The 12,524-nt window shown below is 36.3% G+C and overlaps 1 protein-coding gene across 1 annotated transcript in view; it reads right to left on the bottom strand.

Annotated features, from left to right (window-relative positions):
* ADGRV1 (adhesion G protein-coupled receptor V1) overlaps positions 1 to 12,524 on the bottom strand; it is a 506,890-nt gene that overhangs the window by 172,121 nt on the left and 322,245 nt on the right. Inside the window, exon 86 of the mRNA XM_077770967.1 lies at positions 7,082 to 7,260. Within this exon, the coding sequence (XP_077627093.1) occupies positions 7,082 to 7,260 (179 nt within the window). The remainder of the gene's footprint in view (positions 1 to 7,081; positions 7,261 to 12,524) is intronic.

Genomic DNA, 12,524 nt, shown 5'->3' with positions numbered 1-12,524 from the left:
ATCTGGCAAAATGAAGGAGAAATAAAGATTTTCCCACACAAATAAAAGCTGAAGAATTTCATCACCACTAGACCTGTTTTATGGGAAAGGGTGAAAAGAGGGGTGCCTGGGTAGCTCAGATGGTGGAGCATCTGGCTCTTGATTTCAGCTCAAGCGATGATCTCAAAGTCGTGAGATCAAGCCCTGTGTCGCCGTGGGCTGTGAGCTGAGTGTGGAGCCTGCTTAAGATTCTCTCTCTTTCCCTTTGCCCCCTCCCCTGCTTGCATGTGCTCTCTCTCTCTCTCTCTCTAAAATAAGAGACAAAAAAAAAAAAAGAAGAAAAAGGAAAGGAAAAGGTGAAAGGAGTTCTTCAGGCTGAAATGAAAGGATGCTAATTGGTTATCTGAAAACATGTGAAAATATACAGTACACTAGTTAAGATAACTATACAGTCAAATCCAGAATTCTCAATAATGTATTATCATTGTATGATAATCATATAACTCCAGCATGAAGGTTAAAGAAAAAAAGCATTGAAAGTAACTGCAGCTACATTAAATTTTAAATGAAAACACAATTTAAAAAGAGGTAAGTTGTAACATCAAAACATAAAAGGAGCAGGGGTAAAGTAGAAGGGTAGAGTTTGTGCATTTGATTGAAGTTCAAATTGTTAGAATAAAATAGCTATATCTAGATGAGGTTTTATGTAAGCCTCATGGTACCCATAAAAAAAAAAAAACCTACAGTAGATACACAAAGATACAAAGATATACAAAGAGTAGGGAGCCAAAGTACACCGCTAAGGAAAACCATTAATTAATAAAAGAAGACAGCAAGGAAAGAAGAAAGGAATATGGAACTACAAAATAGCCAGAAGACAATTAATACGATTGCATTAGTGAGTTTTTATATATCAATAAATACTCAATATAAATGAACTCAATTCTCCAATTAAAAGGTAGAGTGGATGATTAGATTAATAAATCAATATCTGGGGTGACCATGTGGCTCAGTCAGTTAAGCGGCTGACTCTTGATTTGAGCTCAGGTCATGATCTCATGGTTTGTGAGTTTGAGCCCCATCTAGCTCTGTGCTGACCATGCAATGCCTGCTCGGGAGAATCTCTCTCCTCTCTCTCTGCCCCTCCTCCACTCATGCTTGTGTGCGCTGTCTCTCTCTCTTAGAATAAATAAAGAAAAACTTAAAAATAAAAAAGACAAGATCTTGGGTGCCTGGGTGGCTCAGTCGGTTAAGCATCCGACCAGCTCAGGTTACGATCTTGCAGTCCGTGAGTTTGAGTCCAGCCTCAGGTTCTGTGCTAACAGCTCAGAACCTGCAGCCTGCTTTGGATTCTGCGTCTCCCTCTCTCTCTGTTCCTTCCCTGCTTTAATTCCGTCTTTCTTTCTTTCTCTCTCTCTCAAAATGAATAAACATTTAAAAAAATACAAGATCTAATGATATGCTGCCTATAAGGGAGTCACTTCAGCTCTAAGGACATACATAGGCTCACAGTAAAAAAAAAGTGACAAAGATAATCTATCAAGTGGAAACCAAAAGTGGCCAGGGGTGGCTATATTTATATCAGACAAAATAAACCAAAACAAAAACAATTCAAAATGTACAAGTGATAAAGCCATGATATAATAACAATAAAGGGTCAGTTCATCAACAGGGTATATAACAATCATAAATCCATGTGTACTCAATGTCAGGGCACCCAAATATATAAGAAAATATTCACAGATATGAAGGGAGAAATAAACAACAATATGATAATAGCAGGGAACTTCAATATTCCACTTTCAACAATGGTTTGATCATCCAATAAGAAAATCAATAAGGAAATGTTGGACTTGAACTATAGTTTAGACTAAATGAATCTAAATACATATACAGAACATTCAATCCAATAGTAACAGTATATAAATTTTTGTCACGTGCACATAAAACATTCTCCAGAATAGATCATGTATTAGGCTACAAAACAAGTCTTAACAAATTTAAGAAGAGTGAAAGCATACCAAATATCTTTTCTAACCACAATGACATGAAACTAGAAATCACTAACAGGAAGAAAACTGGAAAATTCACAAGTACGTGGAAATTAAGCATACTTCTGAACAACAAATGGATAAAAGAAGAAATCAAAAGTGAAATAAAAAAAGTCCTGAAAAAAACCAAAAACGGAAACACAACATACCAAAACAATTATAAGATGACATTTATAGTGATAAATGCCTTTTTAGGAAAAAAGAAAGGTGTCAAATTAACAGCCTAACAAATTAACAACACCTCAAGGAACTAGCAAAAAAGAACAAACTAAGCCCAAACTTAGCAGAAGAAAGGAAATAATAAAGATCACAGAATGTTGGTGGGAATGTAAACTGGCACAGCCACTAAAGAAAACAGTATGGAAGTTCCTCAAAAAATTAAAAACAGAACTATCATATGAATCAGCAATCACAACTCTGGGTATATATCCAAAGGAAATGAAATCTGGTTCTTGAAGAGAGATCTGTACTCCACCTTCATTGCAGTATTATTCACAATAGCTAAGATGCGGAAACAACCTAAGTGTGTGTCTATAGATGAATGGATAAAGAAAATGTGATGTGTACATATAACACACACACACACACACACACACATTTTTATATCAGTGCAACAGAATATTATTCAGCCATGAGAAAGAAGAAAATCCTGCCATTTGCAACAACATGGATAGACCCTGAGGCCATAAGGGATAGACAGAGAAAGATAAATACTGTATGATCTCACTTATATGAGGAAACTAAAAAAGCCAAGCTCATAAAAACAGAGGGTAGAGTGTTGGTTGCCATGGGCTGTGGTTGGGAGAAATGGGGAGATGCTGGTCAAAAGCTTTTCAGTTAATAAGATGAATAAGTTCTGGGGATTCAATGTACAGCATAATGACTACAGTGAACAACAGTGTATTATATGATTGAAAGTTGCTAAAAGAGTAAATCTTAAATGTTATCACACACGTTTAAAAAGGTAATTATGTGAGGTGATGGAAGTGTTAACTAACTCTACTGTAGTAGTCATTTTGCAAGTGATGTATCAAATCATCACCTTAACTTACATAATATGTCAACTGTACCTTGATGAAGCCCGGGAAAAATTTTAAAAATTAATAAAATAAATGCGTAGTACCTGGCATACAGTAAGAAAAAAAGCAAATAAGGAAAGAAAAAGTAAATAAATCAGATAAAACCCAAACAATAACAGTAATAAAAGATGAGTACAGAAATTGATGAAGTTAAAATGAAACAGACAACAAATGCATAATAGAGATTATCCACTAGTCAAAAGCTAGATTGGGGAAAAAAATAATATTAATAAATTATCAGCAAGACTTATCAAGAGAGGAAAAGAAGTGAGAAAAGACACAAATTATCAGTATCAAGAATGAAAAAAAGATTCATTATTGCAGATCTTACAAACATTAAAAAATTAAATACCTATGTGAAATGAAAACATTCATAGAAAAAAGATTTACCAAAATGACACAGGAAGAACTAGATACAGAAAATATGAATAGTTCCATATATTTTTAGGAAAATAAATCTGCAGTTAAAAGTGTTCCTATAAGGCACTTGGGTGGCTCAGTTGGTTAAGCATCTGACTTTAGCTCAGGTCATGATCTCATGTTTGTGAGTCTGAGTGCCACATCTTGTGAGCTCAAGCCTCCCACTACTGGGCAAGCCCCAGCCCTGCTTTGCTCAGCCCTGCCTCTCTCTCCCTCTGGTCCTTACGTACTTGTTCTCTCTCGTTCACTCTCGCTCTCTCTCTCAAAAAAAAGAAAAAGAAAAAGAAAAAAGAAAGAAGTCTTNGTCCTTACGTACTTGTTCTCTCTCGTTCACTCTCGCTCTCTCTCTCTCAAAAAAAAGAAAAAGAAGAAGAAAAAAGAAAGAAGTCTTCCTGTAAAGAAAACTCAAGGCCTAGCTAGCTTCATGTGTAAAGTCTTCTAAAATACTAAGGAAGAAGGGTATGCTGGCAGGCTCAGTCAGTAGAGCATTCAACTTTTAATCTTGGGGTCATGACTTCAAGCCTCATGTTGGGCACAGAGCTTACCTTAAAAAAAAATACTGAAAAAGAAATAACACTGAATTTGAAAACCTTTCCAGCTAACAGAGGAAGAGAGATCACTTCCTGTTTTTATGAAATTACCATAATCTTGGTTCCAAAGTTGGACAAAAGAAAATAACAACTGGTATATATGGATATCCGCATTAGAGAAAATTCTTCATCGAAAGGCATTTTTTGTTACTGTGAAGTAACCACTGCACAGCAGATGAGCTACTATTTCATGTAACCACAATTCCTATCATTACCGCTACAGAAAACTTCTTACACGATATTATAAGTATAAAATATTTTACATAAATCATAATTTATATCTTTATATTGAAATTAAAGTGATAAAGAAAATACAGAATTAAAAAGAAACTATAACAAATTTACACAGGGATGATTTAGGAATTCTACATGAATGGAGGATCAGGGTAACCTATAAGAGTTACAAAGGTTAGGGGCGCCTGGGTGGCTCAGTCAGTTAAGCATCCGACTTTGGCTCAGGTCATAATCTCATGGTTCGTGGGTTCGAGCCCGGCGGCAGGCTCTGTGCTGACTGCCAGCTCAGAGCCTGGAGCCTATTTCAGATTCTGTATCTCCCTCTCTCTGACCCTCCTCTGCTAACACTGTCTCTCTCTCTCTCAGAAATAAATGAAACATTTAAAAAATTAAAAAAAAAAAGAGTTACAAAAGTTAGTCACTTTTGGTCTATAATTCCTAACATATGAAAACCAGGTAGAGGTTAATGTGCTTTGCATTTTACTTAGAATTGAGCCAATAATAAAAAACATTTTGCAAAAGCCTCAGAAGGCAAATATTTTAAGTCAGATGGGTTGGACATTCTTGTATAATAGTTTATTTCTCTGTTTAAATTTTTTGAGCTTCTATTTATTTTTGAGAGAAAGAGGGGCTTTTATTTATATTTGAGAGACAGAGGGAGACACAGAATCTGAGGTAGGCTCCAGGGTCTGAGTTGTCAGCACAGAGCCAGATGTAGGGTTCGAACTCATAAACCACAATCCATGACCTGAGTAGAAGCTGGATGCTTACCCAACTGAGCCACTCAGGTGCCCCTATTTCTGTCTTTAAAAATCCCTTTAGAAGCACCAAGAGAGTTCCTTCTAGTTAATATCACTTTTTATCAGGTTCCATTTACCAAGGCTGGGTGGGTACACGTGTTAATGCTAAAACTGCTGCCAAGTAAGTCCTGTGTTGCCAGGAAGCTCACGAAAGGGATGGGCAGCTGGCCGCCAGGGCTTGTCTCATGGTTGCTTTGTATCCAACAAAGAATGATGCTGAACCTTCTGAAATTAATCCTGGCTGCCCCATCAGGGGTAACGAAATGTCACAACATAATTTTGAAAAGACACAATAATTCCCTTCTAGAAGATTAGGTTTTTAGAATTTTATATGCATCAAATACATTATAATGCTACAAGGTAATCAGTATGAGGATGTATTATTGAATCTCAATAAAAAATGACTATATATGGCATCTCAGTGGGTGTATTTGTATTACATAGCTAGTTTCCTTGGTGGAACGTAGGGGGATATGTGTGTGTGTGATTGCCCATTTGTGAAATACATTTGCAAACCTCAATAACAAGTATTTATTAATTATTAATGGACAGTTATACCTGATCAGGGGCAATAATAATATTGAAATGACTTCTGTTTATATAGTACTTATCCTTTTAAAGATTTTTCACACCTATTAACTAATTTTATCTTCACAATAACCTGTGAGATAATAAGGTAATACAGTCTTCCTAAGATTATGAATAAGCTATTCTTTCTTTCTTTTTTTTTAAATGTTTTATTTATTTCTGAGAGAGAGAGAGAGAGTGAGTGAGTAGGGGAGGGTCAGAGAGAGAGGGAGACAAAGTATCTGAAACAGGCTCCAGGCTCCAAGCTAGCTGTCAGCACAGAGCCCGATGCGGGGCTCGAACCCACGAACTGTGAGATCATGACCTGAGCCGAAGTCGGACGCTTAACCAACAGAGCCACCCAGGCGCCCCGAGCTATTCTTTCTTATTTAGAAATGTTACTTTTTCCCTCTAATCCTCGTTACACCAAGGGAGTTGATTAAGCTTTATTATTATAAAGAGGTTTTTAAAAAAAGTTTATTTATTTATTTTGAGGGAGAAAGAGAGAGTGCAAGTGGGGAAGGGGCAGAGAGAGGGACAGACACAATTTTTAGCAGGCTCCACGCTATCAGTGCAGAGCCCGACCTGAAGCTTAAACTCCAGAACCGAGAGATCATGATCCAAGCCAAGATCAACTCAGATGCTTAACTGACTGAACCACCCAGGCACTCCTAAGGATTTTTCCTGTATGTGGAGTCAATAAAGGGGCTGAGTGGTCCTCAACGCCATAAGATACCAGACTCACGATTAAGGCATGTATATATGTGTATATATGTATACAGATTTGTTACATTTTAAGACTATAAGTGTACTTTACTAAGAATATATACGAAGGTCCTAGTTGACCCTGTCTCTTTTCTGTGTACTTTTGCAGACACTTTCCATTCACTCTGATACAGTCTTTCGGTATTTAAGGATGTAATAGATGGCAGTGACTGTCACCCTCTCCCAACCCTCTACCCCCAAATAAATATCAGACTCCTTACATAATATGCCATACTCCGTATTTTTCACTGATTGTATTCTTTATCAAAATTTTCATAGTTCTTGATTTCACTAGGTATTTTTGTCTCAATCTAATAAAATAAATTATGCAAAAGTACAAATTACTGTGAACTGTCTAATATACCTACTCACCTGACAAAACTATCTATCAAGGGAACTGGAGAGGTAACAGTTTCTTACTCAAAGGGATAATTAGAGGAAGTAGAGATTCAGACCATCTGGGAGGAGTCCGTGGTCTGCCTGGTATTACTCCTTTAGCCATAGCACTTCGTCAATCATTTCACCATCTACTACTAAAGCTGTCCAAGTACAAAAAGGCTAAAAAGGCTAAATGAGTTGTGCCTGGATGTACTTACAGGTCACCATGGATGAGTCCATATATCTGTGGCATGCTCTGATGATAGATTCCTTTCAAAATGACTATGAGGAGAATCACCACAAAAGCTGGAAGTCCCCAACTCAGAAGGAAAAATAGCAGATATCGCCTCTCTGAGTGTTCATCGTTCATCACCAGTACGTACCAGAAATTCACAGACTAAGGAAGGAAACAGAACATAAAATGAACAGGTTCTGGTCTAATGGCACAGTACACACACTTACTATTGACTAACCAAAGGGCTAGCACTACTTAATAATTATTTTTTATTTGATTGTTTATGGTTAGTTCGCATAGTCATTCTTTCATACACCTAAGAAATTCAGGATACCTCTTAAATCCTGAAACACTGAAAAATATTTATTGTACTTTTTACTTTCTTTAGTTTGCTTTGATTTATTCTGTCACAATTATCTGTGTTTGTTCTGTGACTGTGTCTTTGAAGAAATATACACTGATATTCAAACCTACTTCCCATGTAAACAACTTCATGATGATAAGGAAGCAAATCGCCCGTGGTCCCAGACTTTTTGACAATTTTTATTACAACCTTATATAACAGGGCTAGACATTTTTCCAGGGAATGTGAATACAATTGTGAAGATATCCACATGTCAGTTCCCAGCAGGAGACACAGAGGAGTAAACAGAAAATGACTCCACAGAGAAAAAAGTACTATGATGGGGGTAGTTTTTGTAGTGGTTTTTCTTTCTCAGTTTTATACTCTCTTTTTCATTCATTTACCTGACAGATATTTATTGAGTGCTTACTAAATTCCAAGGGGCAGTCTAGGCAAAGGGGATAGAGCAGTGAAAGAGACAAGCGGAGGTATTTGCTTTCTGGTATGTTGGTTTCCAAACAAAGGGGAAAGAAATATTAATATTTTAATATATTTTATATTTATATTATATTTTATATCCACTATTTCTTATTAAGATCAAAATATAAAGGATAAGCATACAGACAGAAGAATGAGGGGCACATCAGATAAACAGAATAGGAAAACAATATGTTCTTACGGGCTTCAAATCCCATGCCTTAGCTCCCACACCTAAGCCAAATTTGGAACTTGTCAACACTGAATGTCATCTTTTTTTCACACAATGATACTTCTTTACTAGATAAATCCTCCTTCTCAGTTTCATCTGGTAGAAAAAGTGTGAGCATATATAAATTACATATATACACCTACATACAAACACATATATTTATATATACATCAGAGGGACAATCAGTAGCAACAACAATTCCAGAGCTTCAGTCTCCTTATGTATACAAAGAGGTTCTTACAAAGATTAAATGAGATGCTATGTATAAAGTGCTGAACACATAGTCACTATTGGAAAATGTTACCACCTCCCTTAAATCTCCTATTAGGAATTCAGTGTGAAAGAAAAAATAAACAGTCTAAGACCAAAAGTAAGCTGTGATACAATGGAAACTCTTTCTATGGGATAAATAAGCATGCCTAATGTTCCTGGGAAGGATTTCAGTGCTGTTTATGGAGGCTTCCAAGTAAGGTTCTATCTGGACCATATCAGCCTTGAGGGATTAGTACTGATTGGCCTAAGCCAGGAAAAAATAAATAAAAAATGTTTGGTTACTTGGAGATTTTTGTCTCTGAATTTCATTTCCTGTCAGCACTTCATATCTTTATGTATATCTGCGTATGTCTGTAATTATGGAGCATGTTTTGAGTTGTTGCTTATGTAAATTTGTTCTAACTTCTTTTTCTAATCATTGGGTCCAACAGGGTTTTCTCCCTTCTTTCCATAATTAATACTGGAACACGCACCCAAGTCAGTGGGACTGTATCAAGTGTCTGACACTGAGGTGATCAAACAGCCTGTTACAGAATGAAAATTCTGGCGGTAACTCAGTGGGATATCTTGTGGAAGAATCAGAAAGGAGAGCATGTTAATTGACTTCTAAGTTGATTCATCATGATAGAGATTGGAATATTTCAAAAATGTCTGCTTTTATAAAGATGGACATTAGTTCCATCATTTAGAATCACCCAACTTTTTGGCAACTGTCTGACCTTTACCAGAGTTTCAGATAAGACTGACACAAGCCTAAGTGTTGGTTAGATTTGGACATGCATGGCTTCTGCTCCAAAGAGCTCAAGGCACAGTGCTGAGGAATAGTCAGTTAAACAACACAAGCTCTTACAGTCACAACCTTTTGCTGACTTAAAAAAAAATCCCTTCCCCTCCTAAAAGAATTCAACCACTAAGATGTACTTTAAGGACAATATTTCCCATTGTAAGTTTTGTTCTTTTTGCTATAGAATTGAGATACTATGTAATGAAATGATGTTTAATTATCTTAGAAATACCATATGGCTCAAACATAAAATATTTTAATACAGTATGGTAGGAACCTTTTGGGATATGCCTAGGTCATGAGTTCTCAGAATCCTATCTTCCACCCCAAAATATGCATAGTGGATTCATGACCCTGTCCTTCCATTCATAGCTGATTTGATCTGGGGGAGAAGTTTGACCAGGCTGGGTCAATGATGAGTCACTAAATTTCTTGAAATTCAGCTGGTCAGCTGAAAAAAAAGGACATATGAACTTTAGTGGTAGGAACAGGCAACAGCACAGTGAAGAGCAAATGTATGTTTTCAGAGAAGAGACAAAGTTCTTACAATTCTTGGGTTCAGTAAGTTATCCTATATGCTCATTATTCCTTTTATGATTTTAATGTTTGCTTAAATTAGCTCAATGGACTTTCTCTTTGTTGTTAAAAGAAACAAGGAAAATGGACGAGATATATATTGCTATTCAAAAGCAGTAGGATTAAAATTACCCATTACTACTATTCTCTAAACAGAGAAGACAGTGGAGAACTGACTACAGTCTTTTCCTTGTAATCAAGTTTCTTCTTTTGTAATCTAAGGGAAGAGTGTTTAAAGACCATTATGTTTGTGTAATAATTTCATGTTGACAGATTCACAGCATATGCTGTGTGCCATGGCGTCTGTGTGATAATCCAATATTGGAACTAGCAAAATTTTGAGAACTCACTGCAAGTTAAAGGGTGTCACTCTCACCCAAACATGCTTCAGGTGGAGTGAGCATGGCTTGCTGTTCACTGTCCATATGTCATTTTTCCTACCTACCCAACACTAACTGTGAACTGAAAATTTCCATAGTTAGGTCTCTATTTACGTTTCTCTCTAAGCTTTAAAAATTTTGTTAGAACCATCTTATAGGCCATCTCAAGACATCATCACTATGTAGTCATGTTATATTTTTAGCCAAAATGTAACTATCCCCCAATTTAACCAACTACACTAATTTAACTTGATTACCCTTCATAACACACAGCTTACAGATTCCCAGCATCAATGTAATGCAGGCAAAAGGCAAGCCCCAAATGATTTAAAACTATTTTCAGCCTTAGGAACCCAATAGACACTTCGAAAGAGACAAGTGAATAAAACGTTTTGCAGTGTCAAAAATCAGTGATGTTACCACAGTCACATTTTTAATGTCACCTCTAAACACTGCTGCATTTGAATTACCACCTTCTCAGGGAGCCTGGGTAGCTCAGTTGGTTAAGTGTCCGACTTCAGCTCAGGTCATGATCTCATAGTTTCTGGTTTGAGCCCTGCATTGGGCTCTGTGCTGAGAGCTCGAATGCTGTAGCCTGCTTCGGATTCTGTGTCTCCCTCTCTCTCTGTCCTCTCTCTCTGCATCACACTCTGCTTCTCTCTCTTTCAAAAATAAATAAACATTAAAACGTTTTTTTGAATTACCACCTTTTCATTTCTGTCAATGCTCACCACTGAAGTATAATATATTTGAATTTGCACACTTATCAAAACTACCAGCATTTCAAGATTCCCTAGGTGACTGTAACTTGAGAGCACATAATTAAAAGCCGATTTTAGGGGCACCTGGGTGGCTCAGTCGGTTAAGTGTCTGACTTCGGCTCAGGTCATGATCTCCCAGTCTGTGGGTTCGAGCCCCGCATTGGGCTCTATGCTGACAGCTCAGAGCCTGGAGCTTGCTTCAGATTCTGTTTTTTCCTCTCTCTCTGCCTCTCCCCTGCTCACTCTCTGTCTCTCAAAATAAAATGAAGACATAAAAAAATTTTTAAAGCCCATTTTAATAAATTCAAAGACAACTACTTACTGATATTTGTGAAAATTTCCTGTCATCAATACAATGTATACCAATAAAGGAAAGGAGAATTTGCAGAGGTCCAAACACAAACTTTAAAAATAAACTTCCAGGTAAATAATGAATAATATAAATAATGACTTGAAAGTTCTTTTGAAAAGACCTGATGATTTAGTGACTTGATTTGAGCTTTGACATGGTTCTGCATGGATAAGTTGCATGTTTTTGGCCAACATTATTAGTTCCTCTGGGTTTGTTTCTGTCTCTGGTAAAGGGACAAGTTAAACTATGTTACTAACATTTTCCTGACTCATACTTTGTGACTGAATATTGTAGAAATTACAATTCCTTAAATAAAAACATTAATGGTCTGGATGCTCAGACTGTGAATTTTAGAAGTAATACTGACTTTACAGATGATCTTACCACACATACCCTCTTATTTAGAGATGAGGAAGCAAAGGCAATGAGAGAAAAGAACAGCTTTTTCATATTTTGGTTAGTTATAGATGGGCGTAGCAAACAAGTCCAAACCTCCTTTGAAGACTGATTAAGATTTATTTCCATAGAGACTTATGCAAATATTGACAGTATTTTTCACACAAGAGCTTTTTCTCCCCCCTCTCATTTCCCCCCCACACTTAATATGCCTGTGGAGACGTATTTTTCTGGTAAAAATAAGGAGATTATCCTTTCTCTTTTCCTCTCCATTTTTTTGCTAATACTAAATGAGAATTTACAAGTTTTATCAGCAGATAAATTGCTCAAACATGACTGTGATCTGTGGTAGATTAATTTTTGTGTACCTCAGAGTATCTAGTAAAATGTTTTGCATACAGTTATTCTTGAGAAATACCAAACAAATGAAGATTTATACAATTTGAGTTAGTAAGTTTTGTTGAATTTAACAACAATTTTATAATTTGGTTTAGTTACGGAGTTGACTCAGTTATATACTATCTTGCCAGAAAAGATTTCTGGGAGGCCTGAAAATTTTAATTGATTTAACTGAACTCCTACTGAAGAGGGTCAAAGTTAACTGGTGCAAACTTGGAAATGTTAAATGCAATACTTTATGAGAGGAAGAATGGAACCAATATTTACTAATTGAGTAATAAATGTAGACCCCACTTTTAACTCTATCTCATTTAATCAAAACAACAGTCTTCCTAACTTTTATTATAGTTTCTTTCCCCCACCCCCCCTTTTTTTTTAACATACAGGAGGAAGCTGAGGATAGAAGTATATTTCCTAAAATTAGTAACTGAACATGTTAGAATTAAAAAAAAA

The sequence above is a fragment of the Crocuta crocuta genome, unplaced genomic scaffold (genome assembly GCF_008692635.1).
Source record: "Crocuta crocuta isolate KB4526 unplaced genomic scaffold, BGI_CrCroc_1.0 scaffold196, whole genome shotgun sequence".
NCBI lineage: Eukaryota > Metazoa > Chordata > Mammalia > Carnivora > Hyaenidae > Crocuta > Crocuta crocuta.
This window is presented reverse-complemented; position numbering and strand designations above follow the sequence as displayed.